Below are 22,075 nucleotides of genomic sequence, written 5' to 3' on the forward strand. Positions count from 1 at the left end.
ATTGCCCCATCCTTTGAGACAAGAGGCAGTTGGCTCTGTTAGACCCTGGGCCAAGTGGGAGACCAGCTGTGGGCACTGAATGTGGAAGTGGCAGTGTGAGAGCCGGCTGGGGCATGGCTGTCTTGAGCCCTGGAGCTGCCCTCCCAGCAACCCAGAAGATGGCCCGAGGCCCCCCTGGGACAAACATTGCTCCCCACTGACACACAGCTGCCATGCCCAATATGCAAGCCATTAGAGGCCAAGCTTGGGAGCTTGGTGACCACAGCAGATGCCTGGATGTTGTGTGTCACTGTCCCTGGGCGATCCTCTGATTTTGGCAACAGTAGGCTCACAAGTGGGGCATGCATGTGCCAGGCAGCTGGCAGCCCTGGAACCAACCTTTCACCTGGTGGATGAGAGCTGTGGGTCAGTGCTCAGCATCCTGCTCCTTCATGCATAAGATGTGGGGAGACCCCTTGTGCATCTCTGCAGAGTGGAGTTCCCAGTGTGGTCTCAGTAATGCTCCTCTGAGTGACTTGCTGAGACACACACACACTCGTTGCTGCGATTGGCAACCTGCCTGTCTCTCCTGAGGTCCCTCAGCACTCAGTGTCCTATCTGTGTGTTTCTGTTGATAGGAGCTGCTTTTGAGGCTGGTCTGGCAAGTGTACTTTTGCAGACCTCAGCTCCTTCTGAGGCATTGGTCTCAGGCAGTGCTATTTGGGTTCAATGGCCCCTGGTGAATGCCCCGTTGGTGACTTTCTTTATGCCTCTTCCATACTTCCTTTTCCTTGGATCCCTCTGCCCCTCCCCACTGTGTCCAGCTGTGCCGGCACCTTCATATGTTCAGGTCTGCTTACCCCAGGGGAAGGGCCAAGACCACATCCACAGCAGAGTGGACGCTGCTTGTCTAGGATGGGACATTGGGACCCACAGACTCATAAGGAGAAACCAGTATCAAAAGAGCCCACAACAGCAAACCCCATCTTATAGCAGGCAATTTTTTTTTTTTTTTTTTTTTTTGCACAGGAATAAAAGTAAGAGATCTGAAGAAAAAGACACAAGCTGGTAGTCAAAGTAAAGGTTTATCCTTGCATCAGAATGGTTTAAATCTTGCAATTTGCATATACAAAGAATTCAGCAACATTCACTGGCATTATAATCAGAGCAAGATCAAATTATAAATGTAATCAAAGAAAATATGATAGTTGAAACTGTAATAACATACATATATTATAAAGATTGCACATAAATTAAACACAACTTGGTTAAACAAACAAACGAAAAAGTATCCGTAATCATACACTTAAAAGAATAACATGGATATGTCTCCAAATGCTGAAACACAGGTGTCAGGCTCATTTTAAAAAGTGTCTAAAAACACATAAAAATACCTTTTGAAACACCGGTATGCATTCTTCACTCGTATAGCACATGGAGAGAAACCGTAAAGGCAGTCACACAGTGACCAGATCACACACAGATCAGAATGGTCGTCTTCTAATCACTATTTGGCATTTGAACCCAACTGCATGCAACAAAGGAAAATGTGAAAGGAACAACGGTGTCGGCACTGGGCTGTTTGGGGCTGTTTTGTTATGTACAATGGACTTTCTTTGACCGAAGGAAAGAAGAGATGAACTTTCCAGGTTGCACAGAGAAGATACGGAGTCCCCCAGGGGTTGACTCCCCCAGCGTGAGTTGCTCTAAGGCCCAGGCGATTGTGTGAACTGGGACCTTGGTAGAGGCCATGAGACTGTAATGACTTCCCCTCTAAAGGAGAATGCTGCTCCAGACAGCGGAAGGGAGAGTCCTTTGTCCTGGGGAAAGTGGCTTCTCCTTTGTTCCTGGAATGGAAAAGGCTTGGGAACAGGCAGAACCCCTGCAGCGGACACCTGGGGTTGGTCTAAGGGGACAGGAAAAAACGTGAGCAGGGCCCTTTCCTGAGGGCACCCTGGAAAGGTCTAACTTAAAGGTACTTCTTGATACAAGAGATGCCAGTTAGACCATTAAAGGGCTTCAAGGATTCTGACAGAGGGCTCCTAGACATGAACCAAAGCCTGTGCCCCTCTACTTTGACTTCGAACTCTCAAATAAATGACCAGAGAAATGTCACCTTCATTGTAGCAAGCTGGCTCTGTTTCTAGGTTCAGGTGCTGAACAGAAACTTACTTCCCTCTCTTCTCCTTCAGTCAAAAAAAGGCTTTGGGTTTGGAATTTTAACGATGAAAACAAAAGGGACCTGGTGAACCTCAAAAAGCTCCATTTTCCTCTTCCACCGAGATGCTGTATCCTTGTACAGAGAAGAAGAGCACATTCAGCAGTGTGCAGCCCAGGCGTGCAGCTGGTGAGGATGGCAGTCACCGTGTGCTTTCGTCCTTCCAGCTGGGCACCAAGTCTTGCCCTTGGATGGGGCTCGAAGCCATGGAGTGGGTGAGAAGCCTGATTCCCTGTGAGCCTATTATGGAACAATAATATGTCCTGGGTTGCATTTGCACACACCATCAATGAATAGAGGCGGACACTGCAACACGAGGGTGTGATCAGTTATCGGTGAAAATGTCAAATAAGGCCTTTATATAGCTTTTAGAAAACAAAAAACGTACCAAAAATGCATGTGTTAAATGCTTTTAGTAGTAAGGTAGGCCAGATATCTTTTTGTTTATATTGTGCTCATCTGCTAGGTACCTAATGGCCATAGAAAGATAACTGCTATAAAATTCAATGTTGGTACATTTACACCCATTCTTTTTTTCCCCCCATCAGCCAATCTTATCTGGCAATGGGATCGTTACTGTTATCCAGGGTCAATGGTCTCAGTAGTATTTCCATTCAAAAATAATTTAGCTTTTAGATTAAGGATTTCTCTTTTTCTTTTATTAAACATTGAAAGGTGGGACTTTAAAAAAATGGTATAAATCTAGATTTTAGGGATTCTTTTCTTATAAACAATCTTAGCTTTTTACAAGAAATGTCTAAATACCAAAATGTTGCTCAGAAAATTTAAAGTTTAATTGCCTGTGGTTATTCTACTGTTTCTATCCCAATGTGTGCTCCTCTGTATTACATGTGTGAGATGCTCAGTTCATCTGAATGTTTGGATGGGACGTTTCGTGTTGAGCCTCCAGGCATAGCACTGGACCAGCACAGGCTGCTGTGGCAGAACGGGAGGGGAGAATGGGAGAGGCAGCTGGTTTGATTTTCTGAGGGTTGTCTGGGCCAGACAGCAGGTGGTGCTTCGGGGTGCAGCTCCGATGGCTGGTTTTGTTGTACCCAAGGCCACAGGTCCACGGGACCACCTGGCATTTATATCTCTTCTCATCCAGCCAAGATGGTGTAGACACAGTCTTGATGGTGTAGACACAGCATTTTAAAATATTACTTATATTCACCGGCTACTCTAGTGTGTTTTAGACCTGGATTCAGGTTGTAAAGACTTTTTGATCTTTAAAATGTAAAGATAAACCACATGGGCCGGAACTGAGAACTTTACAGAAGTCCCCATTTACATTGTATCATCACAAACAGGTTGCCTTCCAAAAATGCTGCTGTTCGGGGTTGTGAAATCAGTGTTAGGAAAGTGCATTTTCAGCTGACTTCTGAGTCCTCGAATGTTTTCTTAATATGAGCTTTGTGTTTAGTATCTTGCAGGGGCACACTTCGCATATTAAGATTACAACATTTAAAGGTGTTGAATGTGTGAAATTAAATGATATGAATCTAATGAAAAATTAATATATTTACTAATATTAGCAGAAATATATATTTTATGGGATATTATTTGACCTTAATACATTATTCCAATTTTTAAAAAGCATATTTAAGATTTAACAACTTTATAGCAGGTGGCCTTTAAGGCATAACAAAATATATACAAAGAAATTAGGGAAGATATTAATGTCAACTATGAAATAAATTAACATGATTTTTACAAAATATACTGACCATTAAATTAAAAAATATTTTAAGGCAGGAATCTTCATTTGAAATTAGCATAGTCAGAAAATATATCAATAAAATCTTGTACCACTTTGTAGCAGAATTCATACTGTTCCTGAAAAGACAAACAAGGACACATTAAAATGTTATTCCCAAAAATATATTTGATTAATTTAATCAGGAGAGATACTCAAAAACAAGGCATCAATAAGTGTGACTATTCATTAAAATACCATATACCTTTATGCACATCATAATTGGTTTTTAGGCACATACAGAATTCCAAATAAAGCTATTTTCCTACATCGAATGTGTCAGTTAGTGTATTAACATTTCAAGTTAGTGTATTTAATGGGCTGAGTAAAATGTCTGTAGCTTTCACATTGAAACTGGAAAACAACTATTTTTGAATTGAAAAAAAAAAAAGAACCAGGCCAGGTGCAATGACTCAACGTCTATAATACCAGCACTTTCAGAGCCTGAGGCAGGAGGATCACTTGAGCCCAGGAGTTTAAGACCAGCCTGGGCAACATGGTGAAACCCCATCTCTATCAAAAAAGATAGAAAAATTAGCTGGGCATAGTGGTGCACACCCGTAGTCCCAGCTACTCGGGAAGCCGAGATGGGAGGATTCCTTGAGCCCAGGAGGCAGATTGCGGTGAGCCAAGATTGTGCCACTGCACCTCTGCACTCCAGCCTAGGTAACACAGTGAGAGACCCTGTCTCAAAAAAAAAAAAAAGAGAGAGAGAGAGAGAGAAAATCAGAGTACTAACATTGCCAGATAAATTTCATAAAGTAAGAAAGCAGTCTATAAAAGTTAAATAAAACGCACATCTAGATTATTTTAAAGCCTAAATTTACTATACAAAAGGGACACTGTTTTATATATAGGCTGGTCCTCCCAGACCCCTGAGTGGGATATTTGAGCTTGGGGCTGGGATAGGGGCTTGGGAAACTGGAGAGGCCAAGAGCTGTCCTCAGCACCTCCCTGCTTCTTTCCAACACATTCGACTTGGGCTCTTCTTAGCACACGGTGAACAAATATCTAAATGCTTTTGGATGGAAAGATGCCAAACAGCTAGCTTAGCCCTTCCTGAGTCCCGGTCTGGCCAGGATAGGAAGGAGCTGGGTTTTCCAGAGAAGGAAAAGGTGAGCCTGAAACTTGGCTCCTAAATTTGCATGAAGTTGTTGGAAGAGCCAAGACCAGACTGTAGGGTCCTCACTTCTGGCTCCTAAGACACGCAGCTGATCACCCAGCCTTCAGAAGGAAAGGGAATTGAATTCCTAGAAGGAATTCTCAATAAATATACAGGCTCTCTTTAAAGAGGCAAACAGCTTAAAGCAACATCAACTTTTCCAACTTAAAGCAACATCAACCGAATATCAACTTAAAACAACGACTGAATATCAAAGCTGGCTCAGTCTGGGATGGAAATGGAGATGATCACTAATTACTCTGTTTTCATAGCAAACACAACAGCTAACTGCTGACCATCCCATGTCGTCTTGAGTACAAGTGACTGGGGCCAGTGATGGATGAAGTGTACTTTGGAGTGTGCTGGGATGATACAAGCCACACCTCAGATCACAGACAGACATTTCTGGTCAAGCCACAGACTCCAGGGAAACAGATGTACTTGTGGCCTTTGGAATGTCAGTTCCAACCAAAGGCTACCTAGGATGCTGGAAGCAAGTCTTCCCTGAGTGCTCAGCAATTGGAAACTGGTTCTGGGGCCACTGTGCCCACCTGCAGGGCTAAATCAACCTGCATGTCAGCCATCATCTCTTTATTCAATGATGTTTTTGCGCCTGTGTTTTTTTTTGCCAAAATATCCCTGCCAAATGTGAGGTCTGGCAGCATAGAGTACTAGCTAAGCCCTTCCCTTCTGGAGTCAGATAGAGTTTGAATCTCATTCTGACACTTCATACCTGAAAATCTCGGGCAGGCTTCTCAACCGTCCTAACTGGAGGTGCCTGCAGAACACTCCTTGTGAACAGAAGCAGGCACAAGGGCAAGCAGATGGTGAAGATGAAATGGGAAAGACGCCTGTAAGGCACCGGGTCGCACTGCGCCCAACACCTGATGGTTATTTAGTGACTCACTTCTCCCTCATTCGTTTGCTGGTTCACCACTTGCTCTGGAGCCCTCGCCATGGGCTGGGCATTGGACTAGACCCTGACTCTGAAAGTCAGGTTACAAAGTGCTCTGTCAAGCTGTTAGCAGGCAAGAGAGCACAGATGACAGTCACACAACATCTGAGGGCAGCTTCCCAGTCAGGGAGCATGGAGGGGCAAGCTGGGGTCAGGAAGAGCAGACCTGAGACGGGAGGACACCTGGATGCTAGTTGGTCTCGAAAATAGAATATATTGACCAGACCAGGCAGATTAATGAGAGCTGTGAGTCCCCAAAAAGGCTAGGGAAACGCTGTATGCTGCTGCTTAGAGAGATGGTCTTTGCTACATGTCCCAGAGGCCAGGCACTAGTAGAGCCCCTGATGTACTTAAAGCAAATTTCTTTTTCTTTTTTTTTTTTTGAGGCGGAGTCTCGCTCTGTTGCCCGGACTGGAGTGCAGTGGCCGGATCTCAGCTCACTGCAAGCTCCGCCTCCCGGGTTTACGCCATTCTCCTGCCTCAGCCTCCCGAGTAGCTGAGACTACAGGCGCCCGCCACCTCGCCCAGCTAGTTTTTGTATTTTTAGTAGAGACGGGGTTTCACTGTGTTAGCCAGGATGGTCTCGATCTCCTGACCTCGTGATTCGCCCGTCTCGGCCTCCCAAAGTGCTGGGATTACAGGCTTGAGCCACCGCGCCAGGCCAGTTAAAGCAAATTTCACACAGTGATTCTAACACACCATCTAACCATTCTAACACACCATCACCCCTATTTTTCACAGAAAGGAACTGAAGCCCAGAAAGTGGAAGGAGCTTGTCCAAGTTCACAGAGCCCCGAGGGAGTCCAGCTGTGAATCTGGAGGACAGTGGAAGCCGAATCTCTGCAGGGACACCTGCTGTCTCTTTCATACTGAGGTGGCTGGGCAGGCAGGACGAAAGCTGTTTGCACTGCCTGGGGAATCCTGCGTAAAATTAGCGACAGGAAAGAAACCAGAGAGACTGGCTCATAATTTCAAAACTGGATTTCTTTTCGAGGGGTTCTTGTTAAGTCTTTTTCATTTTATTTATTTATATTTATATTTTTATTTTTTTGAGATGGAGTCTCACTCTGCCGCCCAGGCTGGAGTGCGGTGGCGCGATCTTGGCTCACTGCAACCTCTACCGCCCTGGCTTAAGCAGTTCTCCTGCCTCAGCCTCCTAAGTAGTTGGAGTTACATGCATGTGCCACCATGCCCAGCTAATTTTTGTATGTTTAGTAGAGACAGGATTTCACCATGTTGCCCAGGCTGGTCTCGAACTCCTGAGATCAAGTGATCCACCCTCCTCGGCCTCCCAAAGTTCTGGGATTATGGGCGTGAGCGGCTGCACCGGGACTCCTGTTAAGTGTTTATTAATTACTATTGTTATTTTGATTAAAAACCTCTCTTGGGCATGGTCTGTCATTTTATCCACTTGCAAAACTGTTGTAGTTTGTGTATTTCTGCAGCGTGGACTATCAGAGGCAGGCATGACCTCCAGGAGGATGAATCAGGCCTCCAGCCTCTTCCCAGAGTCCTCAAGGACTTGGCAGTGCTGGGGCCAGGGCTCCGGGACCAGCAGGAGAGCCCCAGGTGCCTTGCTTCTCCCAGCTTTTTCAGCCGCCCAGGTATCCAGCCCGGCAGAGACGGCAGAGACTTAGGAGGGAGAGGGACCCAGGAGGCACCCAGCTTTCTAGTCCACTGGCTCTCAAACCTGTATTCATTTTGAGACCACATTGTAGGGGGTGTCTTTCAATATATGGATCCCACCCCCAGAGATTCCACCTAATTGGTTTGAGGGCGGCGTGGGCAATGGAAGACGGTAAACGCCCCCAGGTGGGTCTCCTGTGCAGTCAGGGTGGAGCACCGCGCTCCAGCCCAATCGCGGTGTGGATGGACAGACCCGCCCTCAGCTCAGGTGTCCTCACTCTGGCTGTGCTTTGCTGTGAGGGGGGTGTGGAAGGGCCTCCTTCCCTCCTCTCTATGCACAGGGGGCTGGGTGAGCCAGGATTGTTAGCGTGGAGAGTGAGCAGGCAGGGAGAACAAGTCTGAAGTGGGAAGCTTTGGGGAAAATGATGCGTTGTAACAGGCTTTAAAATTGTACTCGCTGGGTGAGTGGCAGGAACTATAGTCGTATTTGGTGAGGAGGAATCGCTTCTGAAAACCAGAAAGCAGGAGTCTTCGAAATGAAAGAGAATGTACGGGGAAAAGTATTCATACATTACAGGGATTCCTGCAGCCCCGGACAGCATCTGGAGGTTGAGTGAGACCCAGTCAGGGAAAACAAGCCACATGGACGAGTATAGCATTGAAATGAGAAGTACCAGGATTTCAAATTTCAGTGCTGCTTTTGAACTTGATAAGAGTATGTTTTTCAGTGCACACAGGAATCTCGCAGAATGGTTCACTTTGACACAAAAGCTCCTATCCTCAGTGCGTCTCTCCAAGTGGTCTCAGACATTGAAACTGGTGGACAGGCCCCTCCTCCTGGGTCTTGCCCAGAAGACACCCAAGTCAGAGAACCCAAGGAAGGAGGGCTCTGCAGAGGTTTACTGCGAAACATTGCAGCTGGCTCTTTTCCCTGGGAATTTTACCTTCCCACCTCCTCCATGTACTTAAGGTCCTTTAATGAAACATGTATCAAATACGACATGAAATAATTCTCCACTCTTCCGGTAACATCCTTATTCAGATTCTTACCAGGGTTTGCACCATATGTGGTCTCTGAAGTCGTAAACTCTTCACAGCTTGAAATACATCTAAAAGTCCCTCGGCTTTTACTCGCTCCAAAATGTTGCTGAGAGCTATGAATGTACCTGTTCGCCCAGCTCCGGCACTGCAGAGAAAAAGTGCTTAATGCAGATCATCCGACTTGCACTTGGGGATGAGAAACAGAGAGCTGACAACCAACCCCTGCATATCAGCACTGAAGCAACAATCGCTGAAAATGATCTCAGTTTGACTGAATTTTTTTTTTGATCATTTGTATGTAGCTTAGCTTCTGAGCAAGATTTAGCAAATGTAAAATTCCTAAAACACCTCCCTAATTACAGTGGACCAATATTTTATAAATTGAGTCAGGACCAGTGACAAGTTTTTAAGCAAGTGTCACCATTTCCCCTCTTCCTTGTGTAGAGCAATGGTTCTCAAAGTGTGGTCCCTGGACCAGCAGCACAGTTGGCACCTGGGAACTTGTCAGAAATGCAAACCCTCCCAGCTCAGGGCTAGGGAGGAGGTAATCCTGGCACACCCCTTCCTTACTGTGCCGGGGGTGTCTTCTGAAACGGGTGATGCTGAAAGGGAGGGGCGGTTTAAGGACATTCAAAAGCAGAAACAGTCAACTGACACTACCCAGCAAGGCCGATTTGAGTCACCTCCATTTACCATGGTCATTTGCTGACAAACCCCACAAGAGCAGAGCCCAGGCCCTGGTAGGAGAGCCCAGGTGTACTGGGCTGGAGGAGGTGGGGTGGACCGGCCTCTTCCAGCAGGTCTTCTGGAGATGCCTGGCTGCCCTCCACGCTCCATCATCTCACGTGTGGGCTTATTCCAAGGCTTCTGTCCTGCTGCAATGATCGGTCCCACATCTGCCTTCCCACAGGTGGGATCTTGTTCACCTCTGCATCTCCTGTGCCCCATGGAACTCATTTCGAGTTTATCCTAAATGACTACTTGGAAGGCTCCAGGAAAACCAAAAACCGAGGTGTGTGCTCCACCTACTGGCCAGGCCAGGAGTGCACCCCGGCGGTCCAGGCAGGGAGAGAGCTCTGCCAGCTATGAGGGGTGGGACAGTGGGTGGGGGTGAAAGGCAGTCACAAAGGGTGGGCACCACTGGTATGAGACAAGAAATGGAACTGCAGTTTTAGGAGCACATCAGCACCACCCAAGGATAGAACACCCCAAGCTCCTGCTTGGAAGAATCTTGCCAGGTGTCAAGGTCCCTGCCAGCAGAGGTGTGCAGCAGGATCAGAACCACAGAGGCACAGACGGCAGGCGAGTGGGCGGCCCGTGGGCTTGGCCAGATTTGTGCATCTGCCCTCGGGAATGCTGTGTTTCACGCCTTCATCTGCGGATTAAGTGGTGTCCCACGTGCCCCGGGTGTCCCTCTGCCTTTGGGCCTGACTTGGGAGCCAGGCTGAGGCTACAGGACCAGCGTGGCTACAATCCCAGCTGGGACTCCTCATATGGCCAGGAATCCCAGCCAACAGGAGAGGGCGGGTGTAGGCACAGCAGCCCAGCCAGGCAGTCTCTCAAAACCTGCCCAGGAACTTGAAGTCCAGGAGTGTGCTCCTCCGAGCTCTGCCTGGCAATTTTTGATGACTTCAAAAGCACATGGAAATGTGTGTTTGAGTGGTTTCCCAACTCCTCCCTCTGAAGTGCATTCTGCATGTATGTTAAGATGACATGCATGCATCTTAGGTATGATACGATGACATGTATGTACTTAAGTGAAGCCGTGTGTGCATGTGTGTAAGGAGAGGTAGAGAGGAGACTCCAGGGAATACCATGGCCAGGGCAGCGACAAGGCTCTGCTGCTCACAGCTGCGGGTACTGGGGGCGTGCAGCCTGTGTCCACCCCACCTGGAGGGTTTCGGGCTGGGGGCTCACCTGCAGTGCACGGTGATGGGGTGGTTGCCCGTCTGCTGCTGCTGCTTCTGCACGGCTGCGATGAGGTCGATCATGCCTTTGCCCTCGGCGGGAATCCCGATCTCAGGCCAGCCGTGGAAGTGAAACTGGCGCACTACTCGGACCTGCTCCTCCTGGCGGGCCTGGGGCTGCAGGGAGGAGAGGGGGTCTCAGCGCTCCCTGCCTGCTGGGGAGCAGGCCCCAGCCCCACCTGCCCTCTCAGGGATTGGCCAAGGCTGGGAGCCCTCCCTGAGCCTTCTGTGCTGCCAGCGTCCCCACCGAGGCAGCCTGAAGGAGAAGGCTGAAAACTGTTTGCCCTAAAGAAGAAGGCAAGTGGTTGGCTGTGCTTCCTTCTGCGAGGCGGAGCAAGCCGCCCAGAGCACATCCCCTGGAGCCCTTCGAGGACCGCCCAACCCCTACAGGATCCTTGGTAGCTCTGCTGGAGATAAGGGAATCACTTTCTCAAGAAGGCAGGGTCCCGCATTTCCCTTCAAAGCTCAAAGGAGCAGCATCTGAGTCTGGCGGCCGGGGTGGCTCTGTGGCTGGCATGGAGGAGACAGTGCAGGTGCATTTCGTGGTACTGACTGTTTGGAGCTCAGCATCAAGTCCTGTGCACAAGTGAGTCATCCTACCCACGGCTGACCCCGAGTCCTCATTCTTTGCCAAGGAGAGAGGGTGAGCAGAACCAAGGACCCAGTGGAAATGGAGACGACTGGGTGGCTCTGAGAAGGCACCTGGAGGAGAGCCCCAGAGAGGCCCCTGTGGCTTCATTAGTCCCCTTTGTTCCTCCTCCCCCAACTACTGGCTTATATAATTCTCCTGAGAGATAAATGGGAGGTAGGTGGCCAGGGAGATGAGAATTGTACAGGAGGCCTGTCACTGTCTCTGAAACCCATTGGCCATTCACAGCCGATGGGACTGTGTGAAGGAAAAGGACAGGTGCAGGGCCACATTCTGGTTCAATGACAAGCAGACCCAGGAGGGAGGGTGTGGTTCACTAAATTCACAAGGGTTTAAAGAGCTAGTTCAACAATACCTGATTGAAAGTGACCAGGAAGTCTCGTATACTGATGGCTTCTGAAAGGGTATCATTCTTTATCTCTATCGTTATTTCTCCATGAGTAACTGAGCCCTCGGTTGGCCAATACTGGTAGCATTTATCCTTAGGGGATAAAATAAAAATGTGAGTCTTATAATAAATAATTTGCTGCTGGCAATTTTGAGTTTATAATGTAGAATTGTTCTCAAACCAGTTAATGTATTTCATCTGACCAAAAAAAAAAAATATGAATATGAATATGAATATAAATGCCTTTTAATGCTTGTTGACCCAGGGAACAGAACAGAGTCTAGAAACAGACACACATATATATGAAACCTTAACATATGGCAGAAAGGAGAGATTCTTCAATAAATGGGGCTGGATAAATTGGTTTTCTACCTGGGGAAAATGAAATTGGATCCCTGACTCATACTCTACCAGGGCTGATGTGAGTGTCCCCAGCTCTTCCTAGAACTGAGCAGTGTACACTACACCCTGCACTTCCACATGTAGTGGCCTTGAACCTTAATAAAAATAAACCCAGATGGATTAAGGTTTAAGGTAAAAAACAAAACTGTGAAACTCTTGGAAGAAGAAACATCTTTTCACTTTGAGGTACACAAGGATTACTAGGCAAGAGCCCAAACAGCTAACCAATCATGATGCAACAATTTGAAACATTGGATTACAGTAAAATTCACTTTTCTTCATCAACAAACATCCTTAAAAGAGTGAAAAGACAGGCCACAGATTGCAGTAAGATGTTTGCAATATATAAAACCAGTAAAGAATTAGTATCAAGATTATGTAAAGAGCTCCTATAAATCAATAAGAAAGGACAAATAGCCCCATAGAAAAATCAGTGAAAGGCAGGAACAGGCATTTGACACAAGAGGAAATACGTCATCCACAAATATATGAAGTGATGGGGTTGACCTTGTAGGAATCAGAAAGATGCAAATCAGAGCCACAAAACGATAATATTTACACAATAATTACACAACGAATAATATTTTGTTAATTTTCAATTAACAATAATTAGGACACCTTGAGAATACCATACTAGGTATGCAGATGAATGATATCTCTTATACATTGCTGATGTCCACTTTGGAAAGCAATTAGGAATTATCTTGCAAATTCAAACTTTCACGTACTCTTCAATGAAGCATTTTGGCTCTTTGATACATCTTAGTCCTGGTGCAGCATAAGACATGTACAAGAATATACAGGTAGGGAGAACAGACAGACACGGGGAGGGGAACAACACACACTGCGGTCAGTTGTGGGGTGGAGGGTGAGGGGAGGGAGAGCATTAGGACAAGAGCTAACGCATGCAGGGCTGAAAACCTAGATGACGGGTTGACAGGTGCAGCAAACAACCATGCGCGTGTATACCTATGTAACAAAACTACACATTCTGCACTTGTATCCAGAACTTAAAGTTTAAAAAAAACAATGTACAGGTAGCACTGTTTGTAAAACAATGAAATGAAATCAACTCAAGTGTCCATGACAGGAGAAGGAATACGTGAGCTAACGCAGGATATAGTTTATGCGGTGGAATATAATGAAATAATGATGACGAATGAACCGCAGCATAAGCATCAACATAGAACAATATCAAAAGCACAGGTTTGAATGGAAGAAGCAAGTCTCAGAAGACAACGTGCTGTAATGATGCTCTTTATATAAAGTTCAAACACAAGTAAAACTAAACAACAGTCTCTGTAGGCATAAATAGATGTGATTTTAAAATATTTTTTATATTTTATTTTATTTTATTTTATTTTTTTTTTGAGACAGTCTCGCTCTGTCGCCCGGGCTGGAGTGCAGTGGCCGGATCTGGGCTCACTGCAAGCTCCGCCTTCCGGGTTCACGCCATTCTCCGGCCTCAGCCTCCCGAGTAGCTGGGACTACAGGTGCCCGCCACCTCGCCCGGCTAGTATTTTGTATTTTTTAGTAGAGACGGGGTTTCACGGTGTTAGCCAGGATGGTCTTGATCTCCTGACCTCATGATCCGCCCGTCTCGGCCTCCCAAAGTGCTGGGATTACAGGCTTGAGCCACCGCGCCCGGCCAAAATATTTTTTAAAAAAGCAAAGAACATATCCACTAGGATGGCTTTAATCACAAAGACAATCACAGTGTTGGTGAGGATGTGGAGAAATTAGGACCTTATATGTTGCTGGTGGGAATGCAAAATGGGGCAGCTACTGTGGAAAACAGCCTGGCAGGTCCTCACAAATGTTTAACAGTAAGTTTATGACATAGAGTTATGAGGTGACCTAGCAATTCCACTCCTAGTATATACACGCCTAGGTATATACCCAAGGGAAATGAAAAAGCATGTCCACACAAAAACTACCACCTGAATGCTCAAGCAGCACTTTTTTAAAAATTTGTTTTTGAGATGGAGTCTCGTTCTGTCACGTAGGCTGGAGTGCAATGGCGTGATCTCAGCTCAATGCAACCTCTGCCTCCCAGGTTCAAGTGACTCTCCCTGCCTCAGCCTCCCAAGAAGCTGGGATTGCAGGTTCCCGCCACCACACTCAGCTACTTTTTGTATTTTTAGTAGAGACGGGGTTTTGCCTTGTTGGCCAGGCTGGCCACAAACTCCTGACCTCACGTAATCTGCCCACCTAGGCCTCCCAAAGGGCTGGAATTACAGGCATGAGCCACCGCACCCAGCCAAGCAGTGTTATTTATAATAGCTCCAAAGTGGAAACAACCTAAATGTCCATCAGCTGATGACTGGATATGCAGAATGTAGTATAGCCACACAAGGGAATACTATTTGTCAATAAAAAAGAATGATTTACTGATTCATGCTACAACATGGATGAACCTTGAAAGCATGATGCTAAGTGAAAGAACCCAATCACAAAAGACCACATACTGTATGATTCCACTTACAATAATGTCCAGAACAGACAAACCCATAGTCAGGAAGCAGATTAGTGGTTGCCAGGGGCTAGGGAAAGGAAGGAATGGGGAGTGACTGCTAATGGCACAAGATTTCCTTTTGGGTTGATGAAAATGATCTCAAATTAGATAGTGGTGATGGTTGTACAACTTTGTGAATATGCTACAATTCACTGAATTGCACCCTTTAAAAAGATGAATTGCACGAATTATAGGTGAATTATATCACAATAAAGCTGTTCCTTTTTAGAGCAAAGAAGTAAAAACACAAATACACAACAGTCAGTATGTCTTGGGGGAGCACCCAGATAGATGTACATTGTTGGTTTTACTGTTGGGTGGTGAGTTCATGAGTGTTTATTATGTTATTAAATAAATGCAATACAAGAAGGCCAGGGGTGGATCTCTGTAAAAAGGAAGAGTTAACTCATCCAATTTACTAGGACAATATCCATTAGGCACACATATCAGTGCCAATGTCTTCATGTCTTGAAAAAAGCCAATCAATGTCTTTTTCTTCAACAGGTTATAATCTTGGCCAGTACCAAATGGCAAAATTTCAGAGCAGGCTAAATAACATGTAGGCTAAGAATAAAGGGCAGCGGGTAGCTATGGCTAAACCTCACTCCCAAAAAGGGAAAGGGTGAAATGAAACCTTTTTCATTTCCAACCTCTCTCCCTCCCTAGTGGTCCTGGCTTGGTCTCACCCATGTGTTTGCACTGATGGCGGGTGGGACATTTGTAATGAACGGCGACAGTGCCTGAGGTGCACAGGCTGCCCCTGGAGGGCCGGGGCCGGGCGGTACCCCTCACCTGCTCTCTCTCCTGCACCTCCGTCAGCATCACAATAGTGTGGGATTTCCATTCCCAGATCATCCTCCAGAAGTCCTCAACCGTGTGTGCCAGTGGCCCCTGGGTGGCGATGAAATAGTCCTTCTGTCGGTAGCCCTTCAAATGGAGGCGCAGAGGTTAGAGTCCGGCTTCCTTCCATCCTGGCTCCATTACCTGCTCCCTAAGTTTAGGACGGCCTAAGGCCTAATGGGGAAAAGTCTCCCATCTTCCGTGGTCGGCACCAGACCCCAGCTGGCAGGAGCACTCAGGCAGCAGGAGCACTCAGGCAGCAGGAGCACTCAGGCACACACCTGACAAGCAGGTCAAGGGGCTCACTTATCTGAAACCAAGACCGCCACCATCAGCCCCTGAGGTCATCAACAAATGGGTATCAGGAACTGGTAGTTGCCTGCGGCCATCTGAACAGCACCTGGTGGCTTAGATTCTGACATGTTTCTGTGTGTTTCACCTAGATCAGCATGGAGCCCCCTGGATTCTGGCACAATTTTCTCATCTGAAAATGGCAATATTAACATACACTTAGCTGCAATTCCCCCTTTTGCCCTTCTTCTGCGAACTCCGCTGTGCATGAAGACAGCCTCTGTCTGTGTGCCCTGAACACATAATTGTATTGTCTGCGTGAGCACGCATTGCAGAAATCACACAAGAGAAAGAGCACAGAGGCAATGGGTATATAACTGGTATGTAACAGATATGTAAAAGAAAAATAACTATATATTCAAAGCAGAATGAAGAAAGAGCCAATTACTTGGCAGCGAGTCTATGTCCTTCCATTTCCGAAGTCCACCTTTTTTTTTTAGAAGGAGTCTCACTCTGTTGCCCAGGCTGGAGTACAGTGGCGCGATCTCGGCTCACTGCAACCTCAGCCTACCGGATTCAAGTAATTCTCCTGCTTCAGCTTCCCGAGTAGCTGGGATTACAGGCACCTGCCACCATGCCCAGCTAATTTTTGTATTTTTAGTAGAGACAGGTTTTGCCATATTGGCCAGGCTGGTTTCAAACTCCTGACCCCAAGTGATCTGCCTGCCTCAGCTTCCCAAAGTGTTGGGATTACAGGCGTGAGCCATCGTGCCTTGCCACTTTTTTTTTTTTTTTTTTTAAGTAATTCTGCTAACAAAAATGGTTGAGTTTCTGGAAACACGTCAATTCTTTCTCGTTGTGAAAACAAGCTAATCAAGTCTGTGTGGTCATGTATGAAGGCAACACGTCTGCATAAACACAACCCAGGCCAGCACACTTACATCTATGAAGGATGCGTTGATGTAGTCTGTGTATTCCTGACCCCTTTTCATGGAAAGGATCACTCGGTTGAAGTCATCTGCAAAGCAGTATCTTCCTTCAGTTATTACAAAAAGGGTCCCACCTTGCTAAGTTTAATCCGTTGCTACAAGCTTGCAAAATATAGAGCCGATTAATAAAATCACTAGGTAAAGCCAGCTCTTGGGAAAGTTTACATTATGAAAGAGGATAATCAAAGTGGCTCAGGGGTATTTTTCTTTTTGAAGGAAACCCTTGAAAACAACCCAATTATCATTTTCATTTTTCAGGAATCGATATAACACATACCAAAATACAAGCACTAAAAATATTGCACTGAAGGAGTAAATGGAATGTGGGTAAGCAAGCAACCTAGGGTGGCCAGCAGGACAACGGGGCTCCAGAAGACCAGGGGCCAGAGTCTGAAGACGGCAGGGCCCCTGGGAGCTCTACTCGCCTACAGCGCTTGGGGAGACCCTGCTGCAGCAGGCCTGCTCACAGCTGTCTCTAGGTGGTGGTTGTTGAGCTGTGACTCCGTCGAGAAGACGTCTATAATGAGACACACCCTCCTCCCAAGCAGAGCATCTCCCGCCTCCCTCTCTAGTTCCTGGGATCCCGGTGGAGTCTGCTTTCGGGCCGGGTTTGTCAGGTTTCTCTTTTCCCACTTGGTGAGCCTCCCGACTCTCCCGCCGCCCACTATGTGTGGCCCTGTCTTCTTGCCAGCTTTGCCTCCTCTCCTCCTGCGCCTGCCAGGCCCCCCTTCCCTCTCCCATGACCGGGGCGGCAGACCAGTGTCCTGACTGCACCCTGGGCCCATTTCTTGTCCTCCTCAAGGCCACAGCCTTTTCCTAGATAGTCTCAGCTGAGTTCGCTTGCATGGCCTCGGCCAGGTGGCTCAGGCCCCTCTGTGTAAGGGGGAGGTGGGCCTCTGCCCAGGCTGGGGGAGATAAGGAATGAGACAAGGAATCCTAAGGCACCGAGTCGTGCCTGCAGCAAATCTCCAGCTTCTGTGAAACCCTCGCCTGCAATCCAGCCCCGGCTGTCCTCCCGCACCTGCAAGCTCATGTCCTAAGCGGCTTGCCTGAGACCAGAGCAGGACTGTTTGGGTCAGCTGGTGCTTCACAGGTGTCTTTTCTACCTGACACCTGACACAGCACACAGGAGCCCTTAGCCTGGGGCCAGAGGACACCCTGCTCTTTTTTTTTTTTTGAGATGGACTCTCGCTTTGTCGCCCAGGCCGGAAAGCAGTGGCGTGATCTCGGCTCATTGCAAGCTCCGCCTCCCGGGTTCACGCCATTCTCCTGTCTCAGCCTCTCGAGTAGTTGGGACTACAGGCGCCCGCCACCACGTCTGGCTAATTTTTTGTATTCTTAGTAGAGATGGGGTTTCACTGTGTTAGCCAGGATGGTCTCCATCTCCTGACCTCATGATCCGCCCGCCTCGGCCTCCCAAAGTGCTGGGATTACAGGCGTGAGCTACCGCGCCCGTCTGCACCCTGCTCTTGACCCTGGTGCACAGGAGTAAGTGGTGAATGGCTCCTCCGGGATAAAAGCCTCTGGCACCAGCCCCACCCCAGCCCCACCCCAGCCATGCCATGGGTGCCTTACACGGGATGATCTGGATGACCCTGGCCTTCTTCATGTTTGCCGGCAAGTTGCCCGTCCTCATGTTCTCCTTCATGATCCGGACATTTGTCAATTTCTGCAGCAGAGAAGGACATAATGACACAGTTAAACCTCTGACACTCCTGAGCACATTGCTCAGTCGAGGACTAGCACTGCTGGCAAGGGCACCTGCTCAAAGGAAACATCGCTCTGCACCCCAGGAAGCCTCCTCAGCGCTGGGAAATAGAAACGTGTGCCCGCAGGGCTGCTGTGAGGCTCTGAAAGCCACCTGATCCGTCTTCCCTTGTAAATCACGGCTCGGATATTGCCCCTGCTTTTTCTGAGGGTCAGTTAAGAGGGAAAGTGATTAAAAGAGGCTTCCTTTAAATGGTCACCTGTTTTCTCCGTGTCCTTGGCTGCTTATACCAGAATGGAGAGGAGGGTCAGCCATACTCACCCTGAACTCCTCCTCCAGCCCTATCTTGTCGAAGTGGGTGGTGGTGCCATGCACGGTCTGCAGGTGCTTCTCCAGGGAGGACACGTCCAGCTCTGTGTCCCCATAGAGGTAGTACTCGAGTAAGGCTTGGTAGATGAATGTGTACTGCATCTGCAGAGAGGCCAGGGGTGACCACATCCTCAACTCTGCCCTGCAGCCTTGGCCCACGTGGAGCTTGGCAGACCAAAGGGGGCGGCTCTCTTCTTTTTCTCTTTTTTGCCAACACAAGGAGGTGTAGGGGCAAGAGGCAGAGTACCGGCCATGGATAATGACCACTTATGCTCTTGAGTAAGGAGAACGGTAGCAGCAGAGCCTCACATTGGAGCATGCCAGGCACTGTGTACATGCGCCGTTTGGGGGAGTAGGATTGCCCCATCTCACATGAGGATACAAGGGAAAGATGAGGATGAGGGAGTCCCCGAGGTCCCACGCATGGGCAGGGAAAGCTATGGGGAGGGAAGCCAGACCAGGCCCAGGCCGGTTGCCACGTGCCCATCAGAGCCAGGGCCCTGTACGCCTGTGTGGCCAAGGCATCTGGGTTTGCTTGGGGAAGCTAGACCAGGGCAAGAGGAAGGCATGACTTACATCCGTTTGAACCATCTGAGGGCGCTGATTACGGATTCGAGACACAAATTCAAACACATCCACCTTCTGCTCCGCGTGCATCATGGCCATCATGGCATCGATCACAATGAAGGTGCCCGTCCGGCCCACGCCCGCGCTTTGGGGAAAGAGAAAGATGTTGCGTCGTGAGTCACACTCCTCCCGAAGTAAATGACAGGCCCCAAGATGCCTGCGCACCCGGGTCACTTGATGCAACTTGTTTTTTTGGTTAATTAGGAGTAAAGCCATAGTGAGGCCACCAGAGGGAGCTGCGGTCTCAGTAAAGAGATCGCAGGCCGATCCTCTGATAGCCGCGAACGCTCTACTAAGAGGCACATTAACAGCTGGTGCAGTAAGCCCCGGATTAGGCTGTGCGGAGAATTTTTCTCATTTACTAAACAGTGTCTTCTTCTTATATGTGTGATTGGCATCCTAGATCTGCCCCCTTGGGAGCAGAGGGACCTCAGATCAACTTTGCAACAGCTCTGGGATCCAGCCTCCCCCTCTGTCAAACCGGGCAAACCAAGTCACCTGACTCGGGGCATTAAATGAGGCGGCATCTGTCAGATTACTGTTCTCTGAGCCTGCAAATTCCTCCCAGTATGGGCTACACTGGAGGGTGGGTGGGGTGGGGTCCAGCCTCTGCTTGGCCCAGCAAGGGAGTGTTGCTCAGACTTGGGGAAAGCCCGCTCTGCCAGGGTTCCTGGGCGGCTTCTCCTGAACAGCTGCATGACAGGTGCAGAGCGCCTGCATCACTGTGTGCAGGTGGCTTTTGTCCCTGGCAGTGCTGTGATACTCAGGATGAATCTGTCTGTAACAGCTGGAAACTTAGTATCGAATCAAAGTGATACTCTGGTGGGGCCAATCACTGCCAGGAACAAGTGGGGCTCTCTGTGGACAGGGGGCTGTGGCGTGGCCTTGGCTGTACATTTGAGTAACTTTTCGTGTTGTGCAAAGCCCACCCAGATGCAAGTCACAGGCCTCCGAGGCTGTCCTTCCCATCACAGGCGAGGGAACCGAGGATGAAGTGGCAGCTGGCAAAGGGCAGCCTGGTCCTCGGACCCTGGTCTCCAGGACAGCGTGGTCTGGGGGACTCTGCTGTGGGGGCCAGTCTGAGTCGTGGTGTGCTCCTCCATAAGGATTTGTGTGTTGTTGGGGGGCTTCCTGCAGAAGCCTAGTTTCCCTGGTTTCCATCTTGGTTCCCAGAGGTGACTTGGGATTCCCAGGGAGAGGTGAGGGCGGCCAAGAAGAACCGCCCAGAACTCCATTCCCACCATCAACCGGAGCCCCTTGGCTTTGGTGGGTTTTATCGGCTGGGATGAAGAGGGAGCTGAGTGTTCTCCTGCAGGGTTGTTGGGGCCTGGCTCAGTCACTGACATTTGTGTTCACATCAGCCCTGCCCAAACCTCTGCCCACCCTGATATTGGTCCCCTGGCATTGCCCATGAGGGTGAGTCCTCCCACTGTGGCCTGCCCTTGAGGGTCCCGCCCCGTGGCCCCCAGCGTACCTACAGTGGACCACGATGGGTCCAGCGTGCACGGGGTTGAGCGTCTTTACTTTCTTGAGGAACTTCAGCATCCCAATGGGGGTAAAAGGCACTCCGAAGTCGGGCCAGCTGGTGAAGTGCAGCTGTGAGACCAGCCTGGGAGCTTTGCAGCCGTCGGGGAGCTGCTGTGGGGGACATGGGGAGACGAGAGTGGGTACAACAACCCCTCCCCCCCCCGCTTCCCCAGCATCTCATTCTGAGGATGCGGTGGGCTCCCCTGTGCTGGGGCTGCATGGGGGAGGGGCCCATCTACAGGGGGCCTGCCCGAGCGAGACAGCCTGGCCCTTACCCCTGCTTGGAACATGTGCTGGTTTTGGGGCCACAGGGCAGGGCCCGCAGCAATCGTCCATGCCCAGGTCAGGCAGGGCCCAAGCAGCCAGACTCATCCCCAAAGCTGGTCTGCGTGCTCACAGACCCCCGTGCAAGTGGGGCGGTCGCGGTCCATTTCGCCTGGACGGTCCCACCCCATGCCTGTGGTGCTGAGTAATCACCAACAGCACATCCTTCCTTGTGCAAAGCTGTCTTACATTTGGGAGGACAGACGCTGCAGTTGGCCTGCTCTTTGGAGACTCCCAGACTTGCCCTCAGAGGCTGTCTCAGCTTTCGGACCCAGAGACCATGAGTTTAATTCCCTTGCCTAGATCACGGAAGGTGATACACAGTGTATTTGGAAGTAGATACGTGTGCATGTGTGTGCACATATGCATGTGTATGTGTGCACATGTGTGCATGTATGTGTGCGGGTGTATGCGTGTGCATGCGTGTGGATGTGTGTACACATGTATGCATGTTTATGTGCACGTGTGTGTGAATGTGCATGCATGTGTGCACCCATGTGCGTGTATGTGTGTGTATGTGTGCACATGTGTGAATGTGTGTGCACGTGTGCTTGTGTGAACGTGTGTGGATGTGTGTGAATTTGTGTGAAAGTGCGTGTATCTGTGTCGGTGTATGTGTGTGCACATGTGTGAATGTGTGCATGTGTGCATCTGTGTGCGTGTATGTGTGTGGGTGCATGTGTGTGCGTGTGAAAATGTGTTGGTGAATGTGTGTATATGTGTGAATGTGTGTGCATGTGTA

General features: G+C 48.7%; 1 protein-coding gene across 9 annotated transcripts in view; it reads right to left on the reverse strand.

Moving 5' to 3' along the window:
- Positions 1 to 1,045: 1,045 nt before the first annotated feature.
- PTPRE (protein tyrosine phosphatase receptor type E) overlaps positions 1,046 to 22,075 on the reverse strand; it is a 175,764-nt gene continuing 154,734 nt past the window's right edge. For 5 of the 9 annotated variants that reach the window (XM_023224199.3, XM_023224202.2, XM_023224203.2 and 2 more), the window contains 11 exons: positions 20,957 to 21,120; positions 19,432 to 19,567; positions 18,808 to 18,957; positions 18,354 to 18,447; positions 16,731 to 16,807; positions 15,451 to 15,585; positions 11,709 to 11,834; positions 10,655 to 10,821; positions 8,747 to 8,882; positions 3,925 to 4,033; positions 1,046 to 2,437 (listed from right to left, as the gene is read on the reverse strand). In XM_023224199.3, coding sequence (XP_023079967.1) covers positions 3,959 to 4,033; positions 8,747 to 8,882; positions 10,655 to 10,821; positions 11,709 to 11,834; positions 15,451 to 15,585; positions 16,731 to 16,807; positions 18,354 to 18,447; positions 18,808 to 18,957; positions 19,432 to 19,567; positions 20,957 to 21,120 — 1,260 coding nt within the window. In that variant the 3' untranslated portion in view covers positions 1,046 to 2,437; positions 3,925 to 3,958. Of the gene's footprint in view, positions 4,034 to 8,746; positions 8,883 to 10,654; positions 10,822 to 11,708; positions 11,835 to 15,450; positions 15,586 to 16,730; positions 16,808 to 18,353; positions 18,448 to 18,807; positions 18,958 to 19,431; positions 19,568 to 20,956; positions 21,121 to 22,075 lie in introns of all 9 variants that reach the window. The other 4 variants (XM_023224201.2, XM_023224206.2, XM_023224204.3 and 1 more) reach the window with 2 other exon arrangements.

The sequence above is a fragment of the Piliocolobus tephrosceles genome, chromosome 9, assembly GCF_002776525.5.
Source record: "Piliocolobus tephrosceles isolate RC106 chromosome 9, ASM277652v3, whole genome shotgun sequence".
In the NCBI taxonomy this organism is placed as follows: domain Eukaryota; kingdom Metazoa; phylum Chordata; class Mammalia; order Primates; family Cercopithecidae; genus Piliocolobus; species Piliocolobus tephrosceles.